Source organism: Typha latifolia, chromosome 5 (assembly GCF_019914945.1).
Source record: "Typha latifolia isolate L0001 chromosome 5, TyphaL0001v2, whole genome shotgun sequence".
NCBI classification, from domain to species: domain Eukaryota; kingdom Viridiplantae; phylum Streptophyta; class Magnoliopsida; order Poales; family Typhaceae; genus Typha; species Typha latifolia.
Genome location: NC_133090.1, coordinates 16,293,333 through 16,316,533, shown reverse-complemented (window position 1 = coordinate 16,316,533; position 23,201 = coordinate 16,293,333). Strand labels below are relative to the sequence as shown.

Below are 23,201 nucleotides of genomic sequence, written 5' to 3'. Positions count from 1 at the left end.
AGAAATACATATTTAATCTTCCCATTAACTGTCATAATTATGTTGTAATTAGCAGTTTAATGTGGGTTATTACTTGTTCCTTTTTCTTAAAAAAAAAAGAATTGTTAAAATTATTCTAGATTTGAGCTAATTGCACATGCAAGGATTCAATAGGCCAGCTCTGTGAGTCAAAATTGGGTGAGTTATTTAAAGATTTGGCACATGGATTCTGTCATTTAAATCTCCATTTCCACAGTTTGCTCCATGTTATGAGCTAAAGCCCATAGGATTCCTCATGTTAGTTTTTGACTCTTTAAAGTCCTATGATATTAATCAAGCAAAGCTTCCTAGATTAAAAAAAATAAAATAAAATAAAACTAATCTTTTTCATTTTATTGTTCTTACTCCAAAATATATTACATCCACATGCAAAGGATAGCAAAGTCAGATATAGATCATTGACCACAGAGTGGTTAATTAGTAATCAAAATGTAACGTTTCCAGTCTCATAAAATTATGAAAACCTCTCAATCAAAATTAACTAACGTAACATTCCGGTATCATAAAACTAAAGAAAACTAGAATTTAATTACCCCCACCAAAACCTAAAACGTTTAGTATAAGTCATCCTTACATAAATAAGAAGCCAAAAGATCCACCTACTAGATCTCTCTCGGCTAAGAGAATTAAGAACAAGATCTTCAAATGGGGAAGAAGAAGAAGAAGCTCCACAGATCACTCCAACTCTACTTCTCCAAGAAACTCAAGAAGATTCCAACTATTCACCTCCCGAATAACCCAACCACCACCACTTCCACCGCCAGTTGGTTCCTCTCCGCATGCAAGTACCCTAAAACCCCATCCTTCGCCGAGAGCCGCGACGCCGCCGGCGATCACGCCGCCACGCTCTCCGACGTCGACCGCTTCCTCTTCGACAACTTCCGCTCGCTCTACGTCAACGACGGGGATTATAACTCGCCGACCGACGACGCCTCGTCGGATAGCTCGTCGCCCCCGCGGTACGACACCGACCGCCCGATCCGGCCTTCTGATCGCTTCTTCGTGTCGAAAAGCGCGTCGAGCTCCGTCGTCGAAGAATCTCTGTCGCTGTCCTCGTCTTCGTCGTCGTCGACGGGGGACGGGGTGGCGGTGATGACCTTCTCGAAGGAGCCCTACGAGGATTTCCGGCGATCCATGCAGGAGATGGTGGATGCGCGCCACGTGGATAAATACTGTCCATTGGATTGGGATTTCATGGAGGAGCTGCTGTTCTGCTACTTGGAGCTTAATGACAAACGCGTGCATAAATTTATTCTGCGGGCGTTCGTGGATTTGAGTGTTAGTTTTCAAGGGAGGAGAGAGAATAAACCGAGTCGGAAGAAGGAGCTGAAGAAGGTGGAGAGAGAAGGAGAGGAGGAGGTGGTGGCGGTCTCAACTTGACGTCATTTCCCGTCGTAGACTGACGTGGAAAGCGTTGGTTGGTGGTTCCGGAGGCCCCACAAGCTTATTTTCCAGTTGTAGATATGGTAATTATATGATATACGATACGAGTAATATTATGTATTAGTTTTTTTTTTTTAAACAAAATTTTTACCTTTGAATTGGTAGACGTAGATGCTTCAAATCTATGACTATAAAATGGGTTTGATCGACCCTAATTATTTATGAGCATTTCTTATAAAGATTGTAGCTCTGTGCATGCTCCATTATTGAGTCAGTCTACATAGCAAATGGATCTAGGTTTTAAAGAACGGCTTAAGCACGCGATCCAACGAACGGCAGGGTGACTGTCGAGGAGCTTAACTGATTGACCAATCGACATCGAAACACTAACCCGTTGACCATTCAAAGATTAATGGAATAAGAGGTCCTTTAAACATAATTCTAACCAAATTCGACAGCGTCTTGCAGCAAGAGACAAATAAATGATCTGAAAACTAACCTATATACCTTAAACGCTAAACTCGAGTGGAGGCCCAAATGGTTACCGGATCCAGTATCCGGTCCAATACGAAACCGGGTTAAGGGTCCGATCCGAAAGCTGGGAGTGCCTCGAGATTCCTTCCCTCTCTTCTCTCCCGAGTCCTTGGCTTCTCCCTCCTCTCCTTGACGAGTAACGTCCAAACCCGTGCTTCTACGAACCGAGAACAAGAGAGAGCTTGAACGAATCATGGCTTCGACCTCCTCCCCCACCTGAAGAGCCCTAACCCTAGCCATCCTGTGTCACCCATCCATGGAGAAGGAGATTGCGTTGCTCTCCAGAGTCGCCGGGAACCACCTCTTCCTTGGCCAATTCGAAGGTTTAAGGGCTTCCCTCCTCAGTCTCCGGAGGAGGAACCCTGACCTCGCCCTCGCGTTCCTACGAACCATCGTCCTCGAAGGCGGTCGAATCGACGGCGTTCTCTGGTCACCCACCTGCTCCTCTCCTTCCCATCTCGCATGGCTCTCCGCCCTCGAGCTCACAGATTACGAATCCACCTCCTCGATCGGGAACTCCGATTCGGAGATCCTTCGCTTGAAGGCCGAGTTTCTTTTGTTGATACAGATCGTCTTGTCTAAATCGTCGGAAATTACTTCTGTAGATAACGATTCTTTTAAGGTTTTGAATAGGATCTTAGATTTAGGTTTGAGAAGATTAAAGGGTGATGATGTTCCTTTGGTGTCCGAGGAGGAGTTGAAGCATCTGCGGCGGATTTTTCTTGATCACGCGGAGGTTTTTGATGCGTTGTGTGAGAATGTTCAAAAGCAGGTGCGGTTGTCGGATTCGTTTGGTTCCGATGTCGCGGCCAGTGTGGGGAATGAAGTGGAGGAGGGGTTGAGTTCGTCTCATCAGGGTGTCAAGGTTCTTGGTCGAATACAGAGGAGCTTTCAGTTGGCACACTTGGATGCTATAAAGAAATGTTTGGAGGATGATGATTTCGAGGGAGCTTTTTCTCATCTTCGGCATCTTCATCTTGATTATGGAGTAGAACAGACCGAGTACAAGTAAGTTATTTGCGAAAATATCATTCGTGCAACCTGTAGTTCTTTTTGCCGCTATTTCATTTTTTCTGTTAATGTCTTTTAGACGTATGTCTTTTAGGAATAATTACCCGTATCCAGAAAATATTTTCCTAGAGTACCTGAAGTCCATGGTCATGATAAAAAAGTTTCAGTTCTATAAACGCCTAATACAGATAAGATTTCACTGAAGTTTGCAGTCTAGAATCTGGACTTTGTTTGGTTTGGTTGATAAGAACTAATAGTGACACTAGATCAGCTGGGATAACCTTAGTTCATTTTCATGTATAAACTATAAAGGTTGTTCAATAAAGGCCTTTCGCCTCTTCTTTACTTACTGAAAATATTTTGTTGTAGCTGTTTGATTTTTGCAACATGCGGTTCTTGATCCATTATTACCTAACTGTCCCTCAATTTAGTCTGCTTACCTATTTCATATACATAAGCTGTTCTTTAGGTGGTTTACCTATATCTTTGAAAATTGACATACATAAGCTGTTCCTCAAGTGGTCTAGATTAAGCTGTTCCTCCAAATGTCTATCTTGCAGTTCCATAAATAAATAAATAAATGAAAAAAATCAATAGATAGATTAGTAAATTGAATAATATTAATAACAAAATGATAATAGAGATGATGATCCTTAGGGTGTAGCTAGAAAGTGGAATTCAATAAATTAACTAACTTCAATGTGACTCTCTCCTTTCAAAGCGGGAAGTCACAATGAAGAAGCGTAGCTACTTTTGGTAAGTAGAGAAATCACTTCTTTAGTTTATTTTTTAAACCAAACATCAAAAGTAGAGAAGTTTATGTAGATGACTATTTTTTTTCCTCACTTTCTAGCAGCCAAACACCCACTCAATTTACATTAGGAGATATTTATGAAAATAATAACCTCTTCCGTTTATTATCATGATTAACAAAGTAACAGTATCATTTTTGAGAAAGTAATGCAATTGGGCTATGGGTGGTTCTATTGAGGCACAATGGATTTTAGTTGAATAAGTATTTCTTCAGGAAAAAAGTTTTTCTTGTAGGACTGTCCTGAGAAAAGTCATCAAGAAAATTTGGTCGGGAACATCTCTTTATGGAGAGGCATGGGCTGATGCACAAAATAAAATGATTTTGATGTATGCTCAAGTGCTAATGTCCAACTGCAAGCAGCTTGCACAGATGATTCAGGTATGAAGATTGTGCCAATTACTTATTGCTATTTTTTACTTTACTTCTCTCTTTGTTATGATGCACCTGGTATAGTGGTATTCTCTTGTGCTATCTCAAAACATGACCTGCATGTGTGAGCTTTTACTGGACTACTAGTACCAGTATTCAGGATTATTTTACACTTATACAAATTTAGATTCACAAGCTTTTCTTGATTTTTGGTTGCTTCTCATCATTGTTTTAAAACTTTTACCTTAATCCCTAGGCTTCCGCCTTTAATAGAATATAATTAGGCGTCACTTAGGTCCTGTCTAAGTGATCGCCTTAGCATTTCATATCATATTTTAATATGCAGATTGATTTTAAAATTCAAAATTATTGTACATGTTGATGAATAGTGGGTTCGAATAGCTTGATATATTTTGTAACAAGAATACATTAGTATATTGTTTAGATTGTAGGTATTAATTTTAATCTCTTTTCTAACTATTATTTTTATTTATTTTTTAACCGTCTTAAATTCTGGATGCCCGCCTAAGCACCCGCCTAGCTTCTAAGCATTACATGTTCTTGTATCCACCCCCCGTCTACCGCCTACCACCTACAGTCTTTTAAAACCTTGCTTCTCATAAATTATAATGTACACTAGTCGTGGAATAGAGGGAAAGCATCAAATAACCAACCCTGTATAGCTGGGACTAAATGCTTAGTTGTTCTCGATGGTGGTGGTGTTGCAAAGTAGCATTCTATACAAAGAAACTCATTTTACAGTCTTTAACTACAATGATTTATGTTGTTCCTTCACATAGCCTTTTCAACAGCTGAGATTTAGAGATAGTCAGTACATGAAGTGCTATAGTGCTATCTAATACTTTGATTCTGTTCTTCTCTAGCTCATTCAGGATGAAGTGCTTGTTGAGGAAATCGAACAACAAAGAATTTCTGACATCAACTCTATTCCTCTCCCACTCAAAAGATTTCTGGAGACATTAGCCTTGGTAAAGGCCACTAGCTCAGATGGAAAAATGTCTTCAAGTGTGGTATTCAAATCTTGCTTGAAAGACCTCTACCATTATGCACGAACATCTGGAACACATGTGCTCGAATCTATTATGGATACTTCTCTGTCTGCTATTCAGAGGGAAGAACTTCAAGAGGCTAGTGATGTATGTGGTATACTTTACTGCTTGTGTGCATTTGAAAGCTACCATTTTGTCCTTATATCTTTCTTTAGCATTCTACAATTTTAATGTGTTAAATATTTCTATTTTCTGGTAACCGGAAGCATGTGGTTGTGCAGGTTCTTTCACTCTTTCCCCTTCTTCATCCTCTGGTAGCTGTCTTAGGGTGGGATCTGTTATCCGGTAAGACAGCATTGCGAAGAAAATTAATGCGTCTCTTATGGACAAGTAAATCACAGGTTTTGCAACTAGAAGAATATTCTCATTATGGGAAGCAAACAGATGAGGTAATTCTTTTTCTATTTTGGCAATATTATATTTTACTCTTGTCACCTTCCCATTTCTACATGGCAAGATCACATGAATAAATGTCACAGTGTCCCTTGACAGATATCATGCGTGGAGTATCTTTGTGATCTCTTATGCTTTCACCTGGATCTTGCCTACTATGTTGCCAGTGTGAATTCTGGACGGCCATGGAATTCAAAAAGTTCATTGCTTTTTTCCCGAAAAGTGCATATTGAGGATGAAAGTGATGCTGGTCTTCTTGACCCTTTTGTAGAAAACTTTATACTTGAACGGTTAGCTGTTCAAACTCCTATGAGGGTGAGTTTGTGTTCTCATGCTAGAGTCCTATAATATAACTCTGTGATCAGCAATATAATTTAAGAAGTTCTATTAATTGCTCAATTGTTCTTCATTATGGAACTGATGATTACTTTCCAGATCAAAGCAAGCTTCACCTGCCATCTTGTTTCCATTATATAGAACATGAAGTGGTTTACAGATAGCGGATTCCAATTGATTTTGACATGAGAAATCTTCTTCTAGGTCTTGTTTGATGTAGTTCCAGGAATTAAATTTCAAGATGCTATTGAGATTATTAGCATGCAACCAATAGCTTCGACATCAGCTGCTTGGAAGAGGTGCGCATTTGGATATGTTGATAATACTGTTATTTGCTATTCTACATTTTTATTAAATCACTATGGATGCTAAATTATAATTATTTTCCTTCTTTTCTTATTGTGGCGGAATTCTACCTCTATATCTTGGGCTCAACCAACAGAGCACCCAACTGAGGCGCCAACTTTTTGATTATTGATATCTGCTGTGTCAAAAACAAAGAATTGGACAATCTCTTTGCTTCAAAGGTCACATGATGTACTTGTACTGAGGCAAGGATTTAAATATTCAGGAATGACCCTGTGCTGGAACCTACACCCCATTTGAATTATTGGCAGAAAGTCGTCAAAAGACTTATATTTTGAAACCGTATGACAGGCAGAAACATCTGTTATATCAGTCTTGACTATAAATTTGGCAGGAAGTCCTATACTCCTATTCACCCTAAATATTACCTCGAAAAGGAAAGAATCTCTACTCTGCAAAGATTGAACCCTAATTGAGGTGGAAATCTTTGTTTCACCAAGATTGGACTATGTATTTAGTGGAAACAGTATTCATTACTGTAAGTTGTTGGAAACCTTGGTTTTGACATTTACAGAACTCTTTGAATCCCTTAAGCAATTTAGGTTGGAACTACTGAAATGAATTGACCTGCAATCCTTAGTATAGTGCTTGCTTTCAATCTTGTTTAAGTTGATTGAACTCCAAGAACCCAAGTTTTAGACCTGTGGGGTTCAGTACCTATATATGGGTAGTTCACCCCTATGAATTATCAATTATAAATTTCGAGTGGAAGAAACACCACTTTTCTATGTCTGCATTAAATTTCAAACTTTAATCTATTATGCATCTATAGCTTGTAATAGATATGTGAGCATTGCTCGGCAAGATTCTAAGGTTAATATTGATGAATGACTTCATGGACACTTGGAGATTCAACTTGTAGTGTAGTAGTATACTGAAGGCAGTTTTTGCCTAAACCTTGCATGTAAGGAACAAACAGGTTTCTTATGGGGCATGATGGTTCACCACAGTACCACAAACTACAAGGAAGCTACAACAATATTTGGGTTTCACATTTTCTGTATCTAATTAGGGAAGTCTAACAGAATTTGGTTGCTCCATAAATCTATGAGCACTGGTGGCTTTGTTGTTGACTTCTAGTTGTCCAAGCTAGCACTGAAGTCTTGTGATGTAGAGCTAGTAAATTCGAATATTTCTTGGTGGTCCAAGAAGTTTAGTAAGACCCTTGCTTTCCCATAGAACAGGTGAAAGAACTTCTGCCATTAGGTTTTCAATAGAACTCGACCTTGTTTACTAAATTATGCAAAATACCAACTTGGTTCTCTTTCTGGAACGGAAGAGTATGATCATTTGAGTGCCAACTTAAGGCAATTGGAGCATTGGACCATTGGGCTTTTGGAGTTCAACGATACACATGACCTCTTTCTTTTTTGTGCTCTCTATTGCTACTTGCAAGTACTCCCTGGAATGAGCTTGGGATCACCATTGGTCATCCTTTGTCGCATGAGTTGCATCATGTATCCTCAACATGCAGTACAAATATTTATGATCTTATTAACATGATGATCATAAATAGGAGATGTTTCCAACAATAAAATATGCAAGTCATTCAAATATTTAGTTGTTTAAGATATCCTTCACAATTTCACTGTCCTGAAAATTTATCCTTTTTTTTCAGTTACTGATGTTCTTAGATGTCTATGACAGGATGCAAGACATTGAACTAATGCACATGCGATATGTTCTTGAGTCAGCTGTTTTTGCCTTGGGAGCAATTGAACAATGTCTTGGTGATGAAAATGATTACCAATTTCGTGTTGCTGTATCATATTTGAGAGAGATGCAAAATCACATGGAGGCTATCAAAAATTCCTCACGGAAGGTTGGTAGTCTTTATTTTCTATTTTTTACAATTTGATCCTCTGTTTACAATATGCCTATCATGTTGTGTTTGCTTGCAAAAGAAACAGTATTCTGGATGAAGTTCTGCACTAGCCTTTTATGAATGATTTATCCTAATTAGTCCCATTTTATTGATTATGGATGAAAATGAGAAGTATTTATTTGTTTCTTGCTTGGTCATGGAATATCTGCATAATAATTTAAACCAAATTTAAGATTGTCATGGCCTTAAAATCTTACATAGATTATGCTGTCCACTAATGATGGAGTTTGCTGAAAATTTGTTATGCATTGTTAAGAATTAAGATGCCGCTTCATTTTATTTATATTCAAGCTTCAATAATGCTTCTGCTGCTTTAATGATTTAATCTTTTCAACAATTTGGAAGTTGTTGTAGTATCATGATTTGCTAGAAACATATCGACTTTCAATCTTACTTAATTTTTTTTAACATATTAATTTCATTGTGTACCTTTTTTTTGCAGTTGTTCATGGTGAGCATTGTATTGTCAATGTTACATATGGATGAAATATCTGTTACTATGGATCAAGCGACCATACGGATAGATCACACTAGTTCATCTGAAGGGGGTAATAAGATGGTGATCTCTTTTGCTGGGCTTCTACTTGACATACTGCGTCATAATCTCCCAGCAACAGGCCCTGAAACAGAGCATATGTTAAACACTGGTCTGGAAAATGCTGGAAGACAGGCCTTAGAATGGAGACTTTCAAATGCTAGACATTTTATTGAGGACTGGGATTGGCGTTTATCCATTTTGCAACGCCTTCGGCCCTTATCTGAACGCCAGTGGAGTTGGAAGGAGGCTTTAGTTATTTTACGTGCAGCTCCTTCCAAGTTGTTGAATTTGTGAGTTTTTCTTAAACATGCATTCTCAGCTTAGTTTCATACTTTCATGTTGTTAATTACTTAATTACATCTTTCTAACTCTACCATCTAGATTCTCTTTAATTCTGTGTAGTCAAAACCTGATAAGTGAGAACTGATATTCATATCAGTTTGAACTTGTGGCATAATAATCTTGGTGGCTGATATGATTATTTTATAGTTTTCATTCCTTGCAATTATAATATCAGAACTTCCAGTTCATATGTCATACTATTGTTGTGGGGGAAATATGCTATCATTAGGAGATTAACACTCAACAGGACTGTTCTTCGTATGCTTGAGTGGTCCTTAAATATTTAAGAGGGTACAGATCACCAAACCACCAATAATGTTGAATTCAGTTGGCACTTGACAGAGGTTAGCGAAATTACTTAAAGGAGCAAAATAGCACACTGGGGATTAACTGAACTAACATTACTGAATGTATGAAGAAGAGAAAAAACAAATTTAATATTCTTCTGATGAGGCACTATGTATTATCATTTGATATCACAAACCAGACCTTGACTTTATTTGTCTCATGTCTGGTAGCATATATCTTATTTTGTGTGCAACTACTCGTACCTTAATCTGCTTTCTCTTTTCCACTGGGACCCTGCATAATCAGTTGTAAACTTTTAGTATCCTTTGATGAGGATGGGGACTGTGTCATCAAATTCCTTAAAATCAATCTTCCACTCATCCAAAATGTCTTCCAGATCCTATAGATTAATTTTGGTGTTTTATGTTCAGTAGTGATCAACTAACATGGATATATGAAAATTTGAAAAGTAAGCATTTATTTGAGCACTCAAAGAGAGCCATTCGATGATTTCTTTCCATTCTGAGCCCCAAAATGCACACCTTTTTTTTTGTTTAACTTACTGTCAACCTTCTCAAGTCCTGAGGTATTTTGGCCCTCTATACATTGTGGAGAGGACACCAAGGATAAATAGTTCACGTTGTTTTTCCTCCAATAATCTTAACGATATTGTGCTGTGAACAGGTGCATGCAAAAGGCGAAGTATGATATTGGAGAAGAAGCTGTCCGGCGGTTTTCTTTACCTCCTGAAGATAAAGCAGCTCTTGAGCTTGCTGAATGGGTAGCTGGTGCTTTTAGAAGAGCATCGGTACATTTTCTTAAATTCTGAACTAGTTTTAATTTGATGTTTGTCAATGAGTGCCGTTTCTAGCCAAGGCTTACATCTAATACATTTTCATTTTCTTGTTAGTATCTATGATCAATATTTCAGACTGCAATATATTAGTCCAATTTGTACAAGAAGCAAAATTTGCAACCATTCAATGTTGCAACAATATCTACAGCACCAATTGTTTGTTTTTTGATTATGACTAGACCTTATGCAATATCATTTTGACTTTGAGGGGATATCTATCTTATACTTCTACACATGCTAACAGTATAACACTTTCCTTCAGAAGTGTTACTTGTGTGATCCTGGTTGCCTCTTTTGGAAGATCCAGTGTGAGTAAACTTGTATATGACAAATCATCTGTTTAGTTTCGTTATAAGTTTAACACATACATTACATATATACACCTTGTTGAAGAAATCTGGAACCTCTTATGAAGTAAACTTTACTTTCTTCCTTATTCATTCACAATTTGTATGTCAGGTTAAAATTCTGGAGTTTCTGTTTTCCCAATATAAGGTCAGGTTGCATGACAATAAGTTGGGATTTATGCAAGTTCATCTCTGCTCTTAAGTACCTTTTGGCTAGAGATCATCTTTGTCATGAACTGAATAGATTCCCACTTCTTAGGTCTAAGCTTCTATTCTTCATTCTTCTCATGCCCTTGAATTGTTTCATGACATGTTGATTACCTGATATTGCAATGGAGTGACAGTAATATTTTTATGATTACTATTTCAAGTGACTTGTCTAGCAGCTTCCTTTTAGGTTGAGGATGCTGTTTCCCATGTTGCAGAAGGGACTCCAAATGCTCTGCAGGAGTTAGATATTTCATCCTTCCGTGCTCAGCTTGGACCTTTAGCTACTGTGAGTTTTTGGCCTTTCCTATCTATTTCTAGTAGTCCCACGATAATTTCATTCCCAGCTGATAGAATTGTTTGTGCAGATTCTTCTTTACATTGATGTTGCTGCCACCTCTGCTAGATCTGTGGATATGTGCAGATTACTTCTTGATCAGGCAAGTATCAATGATTGCTTTTGATTTTTCATCAATTTGATTAAATGATAATCAGGCCTAGTAATTTCTCAAAAGAGATATTCCCTCTGGTCAGCAACTTTTTGAGCCTGGATTTTACTATTCACTAAGCTTTGCTTGTCCATTTTGTTGTGCTTTTCAATTTCTGGCTTAAACTTTTCTTATCTTATCTTCCATTTTTTGCTATGATTTTCTTTTCAGCTTACGAATACACATTACAGAAGACACTACTTATTGCATATTTTTGTCCGTTCATGTGCTAACTATCTGTCCATTCGAGATGACTAATTTATACTATCTTGAACTTAGAATTTTTAAACACTGACTTTTATTAGTGCTGTATGCTGTTAATTCTTTACCCTAGAAATATTTTGGGTTCTGATTCTGTTTTTCTCATGGAAACGGAAATCAGCAAATTCAAGGCAACCCGATGGGCCTTATGCTGGCATTAATATAAGCAGATCTTTTATCACACACAATTGATTTGTCATTTTCAGGCAAGGAGTATGTTATCTGAGATATTTCCAGGAAGCTCACCAAAGATGGGTACCACCTACTGGGATCAAATTCAAGAAGTTGCTGTAATATCTGTAACAAGGCGCACCCTTCAATGCCTTCATGATCTCTTGGAAGAGGTTAGCTTTCTTGATCATCTAGTAGATAAGTAATGTTCGTGGTATTTTTTGTTTGTTTATTTTATATTGTTTTCTCTGTTAAGATTGTTTTGTGCACCCTACTTGTTCATAGGTTATTCTTCTGTTTTCATCTGCCTTTACAATTTGTCCATAATGAATCTAGAAAATTATTTGTTGTGATCTTCATGGTGTTTGCTTATATAAACCATTATACTATTTCATTGAGTCTTGAAAATCCTTCATCTATTAAAAGGAAATTCCATATTTTGGAACTGGGAGAATAAATAGTCATGAATGTCCTCTTACACTGATATCATAGCTCTAAATTTCATCCAAATTGCCTCTTTCCAGACTCTATTATTTATCTATCCCATAAGTAAAATTGATCATGTGATGTCCTTCTAAGTATTCATTTCGTTTCTTTTCACAAATTTTTGGAATGACTATGAAGTAAAAAATTGTTGCCAGCTTCTTTGCTGAAGTATATTATATAATTTACTGTGCCCTTTCTTGTCAATCTGTGCTTTATTGATGGCTTCTGGATGTCTAATTAGGAAAAAGCACCATACCTTCAGCAAGCTTTTGTTCAAGGAGTTGGTGCTTCAACATCAAAGGAACCTATCAGAGTAGGACAAAGGCAACGTGCTCTTGTGATTTTACATCAGATGATTGATGATGCTCATAAAGGGAAACGGCAGTTCTTGAGTGGTAACTAAATAGGACACATTGAGTTAAACCTGTCTGCACAATCTAGATATTGTGTTACCTTCATAGATATCGCCTATCCAGAAAGGGGGTTCTTCTATGGCTCGCCCTCCCTAGACTCCAATGTTTGCCTGTCATATTGTCAAATATTTGTGGTGTTACTTGGACTCCAGTCTAAATCTTTCATAATTTCAGGTAAGCTTCACAATCTTGCAAGAGCTGTTGCTGATGAAGATGCAGATACAAAAGAAGGGTTCAACTATGACAAGAGATCTTCTTTGAGTTCTGAGAAGGGAGTAGTTATGGGACTTGGACTTCGAGTTGTCAAACCAGCAAGCAGACGAGCACCTAAACCATCATCAACTGACCCTGCATCCTCTGAAAATAGTGTTGTTATTTCTGGATACGACATGAAAGATTCTGGGAGAAGGTTTTTCAGCCCTGTTACTGCCAAGTCATCTACATATCTTTCAAACTTTGTAATATACATTGCGACGATTGGTGATATAGTTGATGGAATCGACACAACTCATGATTTCAACTTTTTCTCACTAGTATACGAATGGCCGAAAGATGTAAGACCACATATACATGTTTGATATTTTTCCTGCTAGTCTCAATCCTGTATATCTGTCTTAGTTCATATATTATGTGCAATTTGGCATCAACATTTTCTTTTAGAGGCCTCCTACTATTAAACCACCGACCTGCTTATGTAGAAATATTGTTTATTTTGAGCAAGGAATAGCCGAGAGTGTTCTCATTGCAAAATATGTTGTTAATAGTGTTCTAGCCTTCATATAATATATTTAAAACTTTAAATAACTCATTTTGAATTGCATGTCATCACTGATTTATCCTTTCTTTCTTCCTTGCCCCATTTCCATGGGGAGAAGCAAATGAAAGCCAAGTCATGTAATGATGAAAAAAGTTTCAAGGGAATCATTGAAACAGGAAACTTTTACATTCATTCATTCTTGTTCCATGCTACAGTTGTCAAGAAGTTACCTTTAGTTTCATCTTAGAAGATTCAAATGTTTTTCTTTGAAGCAATCAGTAGAAAGGCGCATCCTAACAACTATTGTGTTACAACATTTTCTTATGTAAATCGTTTATTCCTTGACACTCTTATTTTTCAACTTGTAGCTACTGACTCGTCTAGTCTTTGAGCGTGGAAGCTCTGATGCTGCTGGAAAGGTAGCTGATGTTATGGGCGTAGATTTTGTGCATGAAGTTATATCAGCTTGTGTACCACCAGTTTTTCCTCCACAATCTGGTCATGGTTGGGCTTGCATTCCAGATTTACCTTCTCTTTCTAGGATGAGTTTACAAAACAAAGTACCTTTGGCAAAGAGCAATTTGTCCTGTTCATCAGAAACAACTCATCTAAACTCACTTTATCCTCTTCAGCTGAATATAGTGAAACACTTGGCTAAACTCTCTCCAGTGAGGGCAGTTTTGGCTTGTGTTTTTGGAAGTAGCATATTGTCTACTGATAGTGAGTCTCTTTCAAGTTCCCTAAATGAGGCATTGGTGCAAGCACCTGATACTGAAAGGTTATTCTACGAATTTGCTCTTGATCAATCAGAGAGGTAATGATGGCCAATGTCAAAATTGATTTTCCAGCTTTTAATGATTTGCTTTTTATTGACCTCCAATGCTTATACCAGGTTTCCAACACTGAACCGCTGGATCCAGATGCAATCTAATCTCCATAGAGTATCTGAGTCTGCAATAGCAGCTAAAAGTGCTGATGACATTGCTGTATCTGAACATGAAGGGAAAGTTTCTGTGAAACGGGCTCGAGAACCAGAAAGTGACGCTGATTCGGAAGTTGATGATTCCAGTGGACATGTTACTTCAACTTTGTCTGAAACTATAATGGAAGGTTATCAAGTTTCTGATTCCTGGCTAGACTCGTCAGTACTCGAGGATGTCAAAGTTGATCCAACAGTTTACGTTTCATTTGACTGGGAAAATGAAGGGCCATATCAAAAAGCCGTGGAAAGGTTTTATTATGTTAATTTATTCATAATCAAACATTTATATCTTTCATGTGGAACTTGCAAGGAACATAGTATTCTGAGATTTTCTTTTCCATTTTTCTTGTGGTTGCCCTATTCTTGTATTAAGATGCGCTACAAGCTGCCTTAGGTTTATCTGTTATGCAAATCATAATTATTATATTACTCTGGCAAACACTGCAAAGACTATTATCATAATTAGTAAGGAAAGTTAGTAAATATGTCATGTCACTTAAAATTGGTAGGGCACAAAGGTCCTCTTTGACATCTGCATCGTGCAATACCATTTGTGGCATAATAAATTAAATGGGATCTATTTCATCATAGAATTTATTAAACTTAAAACAGTAATTCTGTTCGAGTGATGTTGCAGCTAACTTGCATCAATTAGAAGCTTGTATTTTTCTTTAATAGATCATGATAGCTTTTCTCAAAGACAACTCCGTTACCCACCGCAGGACTGCAGGCATCCAAAATGGCCCTAGACATGACTGGTATCAGCATATTAAGAAAATCATATAGCTTTATTAGCTTATTTTCAAGCTCATATGAAACTTAGCCTAATTCCTTGGCCAATAATGGAGAAAGCCATCTAAAATTGCCTATTTTGTGAAAGTTGCTGCTCATATCTCTGCAGGTTCAAGCATATAATTGTAAGTCAATACTAGTATTGTTCTGTTGCTTCATATCTGATGTGTAGAATTGCATTTATTATGCAGGTTAATCAATGAAGGAAAGATAATGGATGCTCTTGCTCTATCTGATCGCTGTTTGCGCAATGGAGCATCTGATCAGTTACTTCAGTTAATAATCGAACGCGGAGAGGAGAGTAGTCCAGTTAGTGGACAACTTCATGGCTTTGGAGCCTGTAGTTTTGGGAGTACCAGTTGGCAGTATTGTTTACGACTGAGAGATAAACAGCTTGCAGCCAGACTTGCTCTCAAGTATGTGGGATTTTTTTTTCAACTTGCTATATCTTAATCCTAGCAAAGCTGTACTCTATCTTGAGTTTCCTATCTTGCTAGTTTTAGCACTGGTTGTGGATGAGCAGCTAGGGATAACGAAGATGTGGTTTGATGGTCTATATTACTAGATGCTATTATCTACTTGACAAATTTTAAGTATGTACTATGGTAAACAGTAGACGTAAAGGTATTTGCGTCAAAATAAATAAGAAGTTGAGCTTGATTATTAGGAGATACTAAATGGTAATTGTTTTTCTTATCTTGATACATTGTTAGATTAACTGGCTTCAATATGTTGTGACATAATTTCGTACCCTTTAAACTAAAGGAAATTTTCTTAAGCAACCTAAAATTTTAGCTATGCAAGTGTTGGGATGTAAGAACTTAGAAAGCAACATATTCACTATTTGAGTTTATCTGACATGAGAAGCTCAGATGGATTGATGTTGCCAAGAGCATACCATAAGAAACAGTTATATCTGTTGCAAGCATAAGAAACATTTATATTCCTGACAAGATGAGAGTAGTGTTAGTCGACACTTGACAGTGAGATATGGGAAATCCATTTGACATGGTTAATACACGTCCAGCGGAGACTATGTATTCACTGACAAGGAGAGATGATTTTAATCAGGTAACTTGTGCAATAATGAGGTTAGGAAGGCTTAAAAAGACTTTGCTAGAAACACTGAAAAAAAGTTAAAGCAGACTATCTTGAATGGAAGATACTATCTAATATAGGTCGGGATGGAGACAGATAATACATCTACAGCACAAGTAAATGAGCAGCATAATGTTTTCTTCCTGTTTTTGTTGCACAGATTGCATATTAGCTTGAAATCACTGAAGCATCCTTTCACTGTCTTATATTCTTTTTTCATGTTTGAAATACTAACTCAATATATATCATTTCAGGTATCTGGAACGATGGGATCTGAATGCTGCTATGGATGTTCTCACTATGTGTAGTTGCCACCTCCCAGAAAATGATCAACTTCGGAAAGAGGTAGCTGAAATCACGGAATATAATGTGTTTCACAAGTAGTTAATAATATAATTTTATCCTTAAACCTCTTTCTTGAAACAAATAAAATAAGTACAATTGGTCAAATATAGATTTTGAATGAGGCATGTTCAACTATATCATGACTTGTGAATAATGGGTAGTTGGGTAGATGCCTCTATCTTTCGTCCGTTCTGAACCTGTTCTTTTTGAGTTGTCTAGTTATCTTCTCGCTCTTCTCTGATAATTTTTGGGGCATAACCAGGTTTTTCAGAGGAGGCAAGCTTTGCAGAGATATAGTCATATTTTAAGTGCTGATGATGATTACAGCAGTTGGCAACAGGTCCTCCCCCACCCCCATATGTAATTTGTATTTGTATATGTTTGTTTGTTTATTTATATCATCTGAAATGAACAGATTCCAAGGTGAAAAAAAGGATTTTACACCTGTGTTGCAACATATGCCATTTTATTCCACACTGTCTAATATTTCAGTTCTTAGGTTGAAGCTCATTGTAAGGCAGATCCAGAAGGCTTGGCACTTAAACTTGCTGCCAAAGGGGCTGTTTCTGCTGCTCTGAAAGTTGCTGAAAGTGCACCTCTATCTATTGATTTGCGGAGAGAACTTCAGGGGAGGCAGCTCGTTAAGTTGCTAACAACAGACCCTCTTAGCGGTGGGGGCCCAGCAGAGGCTTCACGTTTTCTTTCTTCATTACGGGATTCAGATGATGCTCTTCCTGTTGCAATAGGGGCAATGCAGCTGTTAACTGATTTGCGCTCAAAGCAGCTTCTCGTATGGGAATAATGCCAACTAGCAATAATTTGTGGAGCTTACATCTCTGATTTTCCTGCTTGATTTACTTAGTCTTTTCATACAGGTGCATTTTTTTCTGAAACGTACAGTCGGAAATCTTTCAGATGCTGAGATTGCACGGCTTAATTCATGGGCTTTGGGTCTCCGTGTTCTAGCTTTGTTGCCATTGCCCTCACAGCAACGTTGTTCTGCTCTGCATGAACATCCTCACTTGATCCTTGAGGTTTTATTGATGATGAAGCAGCTGCAATCTGCATCTTTGGTACTATACGGTCCATCTAGTTTTTCTGTTTTTTCATCAGATATCATTCATTCATGTTTTGTTAATTATTCCTGTTTTCCTTTTTAGTTTGAACATTCTTCATTTGAATGTTTCCCTTGGCCTACTGCATTTTTTAGAATAAAGTCTAAAACAGAGGGCTTGATGTGTAAATATTGAAAGTGCAAAATCATGAAAATGTAATGCTGTTTATATTTATCTTTTAGTGCTCTTTTCTGCACTCACTAATATAGCTTATTTTACTATTACCACAATTGATTGCTGCATGCAGATTCTAAAAGAAATTCCTTCCTTGAGAGACGACAATCTAGTTTTATCATATGCTAAGAAAGCAATTGTTGTCAATGTAAGTTCTGCTCCAAGAGAACCTCGGATATCAATTTCTGGGTCCAGAGCAAAACAGAAAGCTAGATCTGGAATGCCGTCTAGATCAAACTTCGCACAGAGCATTGGTAACCTGCAGAGAGAAGCACGGAGAGCATTCTCATGGGCTCCTCGTGATACTGGCAACAAGACCACAACCAAGGATGCTTATCGTAAAAGAAAGAATTCCGGCTTGGCATCATCAGAGAGAGTTTCTTTGGAAGCAATGGCTGGCATTCAGGAGGAGCATGTTTCTGTGTTCCCTTCTGATGGGCAAGAACGACTTCCTTTTGTCTCTGTTTCTGAGGAATGGGTACTGACTGGAGACCCAAATAAAGATAATGCAACTCGCTCATCTCATAGATATGAAACTTCTCCTGATATCACACTCTTCAAGGTATGTGCTTTATGCTGTAGTTTCTCCTCTCCTAATCAGATGCTTGATTATATACTGATAATACAGATACTCCATAGCCGCATAAGAGAAGGAAAATGGAGTGGTTGAAAACTTCTACATAGAAATGCCAATCATGTGATGACACTGGGTCTGAAATTGACAATTGAAAGTGTCACGGAGCATTTTGTTATACCCTTGCTGCCTATTGCCCAACAAACTAAGGATCCCTCTTTGAACTGCCATTAGCTTGAGGAAGATAAAAAATGTCATCTTTCACCAAATAATCAGTGAGAGAAAAGCAAGTTAGAGTTTCTTAACTTTTTAGGGAAGTTTCTGTAGTATACCTTTAGGGTCTTACCAACCATGAAGAGTAAACAACTCTAAATTTTCTAGTTTGATTATGTAGCTTCTCTATACCTCATAGGTGGAAGACAATGGCCTACACAGGAGATTATCATATTTTCCAATTTTGGTCTCAATCAATTTATTGAGTAGCTCATGGATGGTAGCTCCTTGATTACATTAGCCAAAGTTGCTAGTAAAACTATGGACGATTCCACTTGTTAGTTGATCATATTTTTTTGGCAAGCCCCTCTCTTGTTTGATTTTGCTTTTGGTAACTCATCACCAATTCTAGTTTGTTGATGTCCAATTCATAGCCAGCATATTCATTTATTCAATGGGGCCTCAGTTCTATATGTTGCTCAAAGCCTCAAACCAACCTCATACTGTTGGGAAGAACTTGCTGGAGGTGATGATGTTTATGATGATAAACTTTCATAGAATGATTATAAAAGACTAAAAGTACATTTACAATTAGCTTTCTTGGTCCCATGTATTGGTTCCTTTATTCTTGTTCACTACATGAATGGAGAAATAAATAGGTATATTTTGTTATTTCAGTAGTTTGCACTTTGCATTGTTTTCCAACTTTCCCTTAACTAATCTTTTCAGACCTTTTCATCCATCTGTAGGCACTGCTTTCATTGTGTTCTGATGAATTGGTTGCATCCAAAGGTGCTCTAGAACTATGTGTTGCTCAAATGAAGATTGTACTAAGCTCTCAACACTTGCCTCTAGATGCTTCTATGGAAACTATGGGTCGAGCCTATCATGCTACAGAAACTTATGTACAGGTATGCCCAACAAATTTGCTACTATTTGGTTAAATGGGACTTGACATAATTGTAATGTGCATCTTCAGGCATTGACTTATGCAAAAACTCGGTTAAGAAAACTTGCTGGTGCCAGTGACTTGTTAAGCAATTCTGAGAGAAGTAGAGATGCAGATGATACATCTGCAGACACTGGCAGTAGCACTGGTAGTCAGTACTTGGATGAACTGTCTGAGCTTCTGGCAGAAGTAGATGTATGGCTAGGACGTGCAGAACTTCTTCAGAGTCTACTGGGTTCAGGAATTACTGCTTCTCTTGATGACATTGCTAATAAAGAATCTTCAGCCCGTCTTCGTGACAGACTAATTCTGGATGAACGGTACAGCATGGCTGTTTACACTTGTAAAAAGTGCAAGGTAGTCATAAAAATGTCCAGGGAACAAAACCTGGCATCCACAAAATTGATTTTTAATCTTTTTGCTGATTATTTAATGTGATTAGTGATGTTCAATTTTCAGATTGATGCTTTTCCTGTTTGGAATGCATGGGGTCATGCGTTGATTCGGATGGAACATTACGCTCAAGCTCGTGTCAAATTCAAGTAGGTGAACCGCATATTTTACATTACACTCAATAAAGGTACTTCCAACAAGGAAACAAATATGTTTTACCTTAGAAGTAGAAGTATGTTGTCACTTAAGGTGGCATTTCTTGCCGGTTAAGGGAAAATATAGTTTAGTTATTCTCATTTCTCACTCTTAAAATTGTGCTGCTAATTTAGACTAGGGAAACATGGTATTTGGTTGTAAACTAGGATAGTGGTTTAATAATTACTTTTGATAGGGCATAAAGTTGAGATAAAAGTAGAAATAAGAAGTGGGAATTGCTTGTCTTTGAATTGACGCAAATACCCTTGGTAGTGAGAATTACATTTGATTTGACATATAAATTCAAATTAAAGTATTCCTTATTCTAGTTTAAGGAGTGAAGATTGAGAATATCTCATATAAATTAACCAGAATACCCTTTGGAGTTGATGGATCTAGTACACTGAAATAATATTAGTAAAATTAATCTTCACATAAAAGATATATCCATTTTATGTGCTTTGTTTTACAATGCGGACTTATACATATGCAGTGCCTGCTTATAGGTGCATAATGCTTGCATATATATCAGCAAGGTGTATATGTAAAATGCTTGTATATATGATCATATGCTTACCTCTATGTAAGCTTTATAGGTAAACAATGCTTGCCTGTAATTATTTAATGCAGGTTCTTAGGTACAAAATTGTCACGACCCAAAATAGGAATCATGACCGGCCATGCATCTCAATATGCTTGAGATGCACGAAGCCTTACCAATACTCTCTACGTATAGATGACAAGATAAATAAATAAAATAAGAATGTGCTTTATTAAAATTTTATTACTAAATGCAATTAAAATAAAAACAATGTTAATGTTTTTGAGTCTCTAAAATAAAATAAAGTAAAATAAAATATTCTAATCTAAAGCACAAAATCTAAAAGAGCGGAAGGGTGAATAGGTGAATCCTAAGTGGAGGTGGAATCCGGGTACATCACGCTCAGTCGCCCCGCTGTCTATTACCTGAAATAAATAAACAAATACAAAAAAAACAATAGAACTCGTGAGCCAACAACTATAGCTCAGTGAGTGGAATCCACTCGAACCAAATAAATTTTAAAACATATTAATGCTGAATAAATTAAACTAAAAGCAACAATATCCATCATAATATGCAATAGGCATGCTCTCTACATAGTAACAATGATAACAATAGAGAAATGTCACAACTTGTAACCTTGCACGTTTTCAACATATTAACATCTTTTTGATATTTATACTGTCATATGTCTCAATGGGTCTAAACCCTGTGGATCCACATCAACTAGAAGTCACCTCGAGATGACGCTCGGAACTTTTCTTCATAGCTGATCCGGTTAGGGTCATCAGAGGGTATCACCCTGTGATCAACACACTCTGTCTTTTCCTCTAACCGTTGAGAGAAGTTAGTCACCTAGGAAATTTTCTCATACTTCCTAGGACTGTTCCCTAACCCCGCTAGAGTCACCTAAGAAAGTCACCGCAGTGATCTAATTTAGGACTTTCCCCTGGACTTCCAGATAGACTTGAGTCACCACGGAAAAATCGCAAACGATTTATACGGAATCTGTTCTCTAAGTCGTATCAATACTAGTCTTATTTTTCTTTTCACAATTTTTCAATATTTGCACGAAGTATGGTGATGCACTGAATATAATAATTAAATGCACACAGGAAATAAAACAATTAAATTTTCGTACGTACAGATGAAATAAATAGATTTGCACACAGAAATTGTAACAATTTAATTTTTACATATAAGGGTGAAATAAATAATTTGCACACAGAAAATTTATATGGTCCGACAAAAATACGAAATACAATAAAATAAATATGTGAGTGAATCCACTCACCTGAGTCTAGGCAAGACAACCAAAATCTCAAATCTCTAGCCCACGAACTAAAAATCACCACCTTAAATAATAAACAACAATAACATTTTTAATTAAAATAATTATTAAAAATGTTTATACAATTTAACCTAAGAATAATTAAATTGGGCTAAAATGAGCCCAAAACAATTGGGCTGGGCTGCAGTTGGCCCGCAGCCCACCCAAAAAAATTCTTAAATGGATTGGGCCAAGGCCCAATTCAAATAGATAATGGAACCGGGTCCTTGGATTCGGATCCAACCCGACCCGAATCCAACACTAAAAGAGAGAAGATCAGACTCGGGCAACCCGAGTCTGTCTTCCCCAAACCGAAGAGAGAGAGAGAAAAAGAGAGGAAGAGAGAGAGAAGGAAGAAGAGAAGGAGGAAGGCGCCGGCGACTGCCACGGCGAAGGTTCGCCGGCCGCACCCCCGGCGTCTCAACACCCATACGGTGTCGCCGTCCTCGCGAGGTGGAGGAGAACTCGCGAACGGCGGTCGATCCCATGACCGACGACGACCGGAGCCACGAGGGCTCCAACGGTGACTGCCCACGGCACGAGGCCAACGGCAAGGCGCTTCCAGAGGTAGCGGCTGCGACTCGAAGCCGCCGGCCGGCCAGATTTGCCGACGAGGCCGAAACCCCCCCCCCCAAATTAGGTATTTCGGATTTACTTATTTAATTTTAAATTAAACTAGAGGGATGAGAGAGGGCTCACCGGGGAGGAGTGTGGTGGGTCCAATTTCCTCTGGCGACGCTCCGGCTGGCCGATTCCACGGCGACGACTCCGACGGTGAGGAAGAAGCGACAGAAGGGAGGAAGGAGAGAGAGAAGAGGGCTGGGGGGTTATCAGTATTAAGCAGAGAGAGAGAAAAAGAAATTAGGGTTTAATTTATAGTTTAGATGAGGATCAAATCTAATCCGATCCGGATTAGATGAAATCCCTTCTTTCCCGCTGCGCACCGGAGAGGGAGAGGGGAGGGGCTGCACGTGCAAAGCACGTGCACCCTCTTCTCTCAACCCAATTTTTTTTTTTTTTTTTTTTTTTTTTTCTGGTCCTAACAAAAATGATTGGTTCTGCTGTTTGGTCTTGTCAAGGGTAAACAAGTAAAGTCACTTTAGGCCTAAGTCATTCTAAATGAGGAGAAAAACTACTTTAGCCCAT

At 37.8% G+C, this 23,201-nt stretch overlaps 2 protein-coding genes across 3 annotated transcripts in view; both read left to right on the top strand.

The window, feature by feature from the left end:
- The first annotated feature begins 684 nt into the window (after window positions 1–684).
- Window positions 685–1,419, top strand: LOC140789207 (transcription repressor OFP14-like). The gene has a single exon (XM_073138813.1). The coding sequence runs from the start codon at window positions 685–687 to the stop codon at window positions 1,417–1,419; it is 735 nt and encodes a 244-aa protein (XP_072994914.1).
- A 619-nt stretch (window positions 1,420–2,038) lies between these two features.
- The window catches only part of LOC140788639 (uncharacterized), a 34,396-nt gene continuing 13,233 nt past the window's right edge, over window positions 2,039–23,201 (top strand). Inside the window, exons 1-25 of one of the 2 annotated variants that reach the window (XM_073137986.1) lie at window positions 2,039–2,964; window positions 4,015–4,159; window positions 5,035–5,307; window positions 5,442–5,609; window positions 5,713–5,928; window positions 6,154–6,248; window positions 7,963–8,137; window positions 8,643–9,028; window positions 10,053–10,176; window positions 10,969–11,067; window positions 11,147–11,218; window positions 11,734–11,871; window positions 12,426–12,579; window positions 12,772–13,151; window positions 13,723–14,168; window positions 14,247–14,585; window positions 15,320–15,544; window positions 16,481–16,571; window positions 16,834–16,911; window positions 17,071–17,361; window positions 17,447–17,644; window positions 17,934–18,422; window positions 19,397–19,558; window positions 19,627–19,953; window positions 20,056–20,138. In XM_073137986.1, the coding sequence (XP_072994087.1) occupies window positions 2,213–2,964; window positions 4,015–4,159; window positions 5,035–5,307; window positions 5,442–5,609; window positions 5,713–5,928; window positions 6,154–6,248; window positions 7,963–8,137; window positions 8,643–9,028; window positions 10,053–10,176; window positions 10,969–11,067; window positions 11,147–11,218; window positions 11,734–11,871; window positions 12,426–12,579; window positions 12,772–13,151; window positions 13,723–14,168; window positions 14,247–14,585; window positions 15,320–15,544; window positions 16,481–16,571; window positions 16,834–16,911; window positions 17,071–17,361; window positions 17,447–17,644; window positions 17,934–18,422; window positions 19,397–19,558; window positions 19,627–19,953; window positions 20,056–20,138 (5,906 nt within the window). In that variant the 5' untranslated portion in view covers window positions 2,039–2,212. Of the gene's footprint in view, window positions 2,965–4,014; window positions 4,160–5,034; window positions 5,308–5,441; window positions 5,610–5,712; window positions 5,929–6,153; window positions 6,249–6,393; window positions 6,501–7,962; window positions 8,138–8,642; window positions 9,029–10,052; window positions 10,177–10,968; window positions 11,068–11,146; window positions 11,219–11,733; window positions 11,872–12,425; window positions 12,580–12,771; window positions 13,152–13,722; window positions 14,169–14,246; window positions 14,586–15,319; window positions 15,545–16,480; window positions 16,572–16,833; window positions 16,912–17,070; window positions 17,362–17,446; window positions 17,645–17,933; window positions 18,423–19,396; window positions 19,559–19,626; window positions 19,954–20,055; window positions 20,139–23,201 lie in introns of those variants that run through there. The other variant, XM_073137987.1, reaches the window with a different exon arrangement.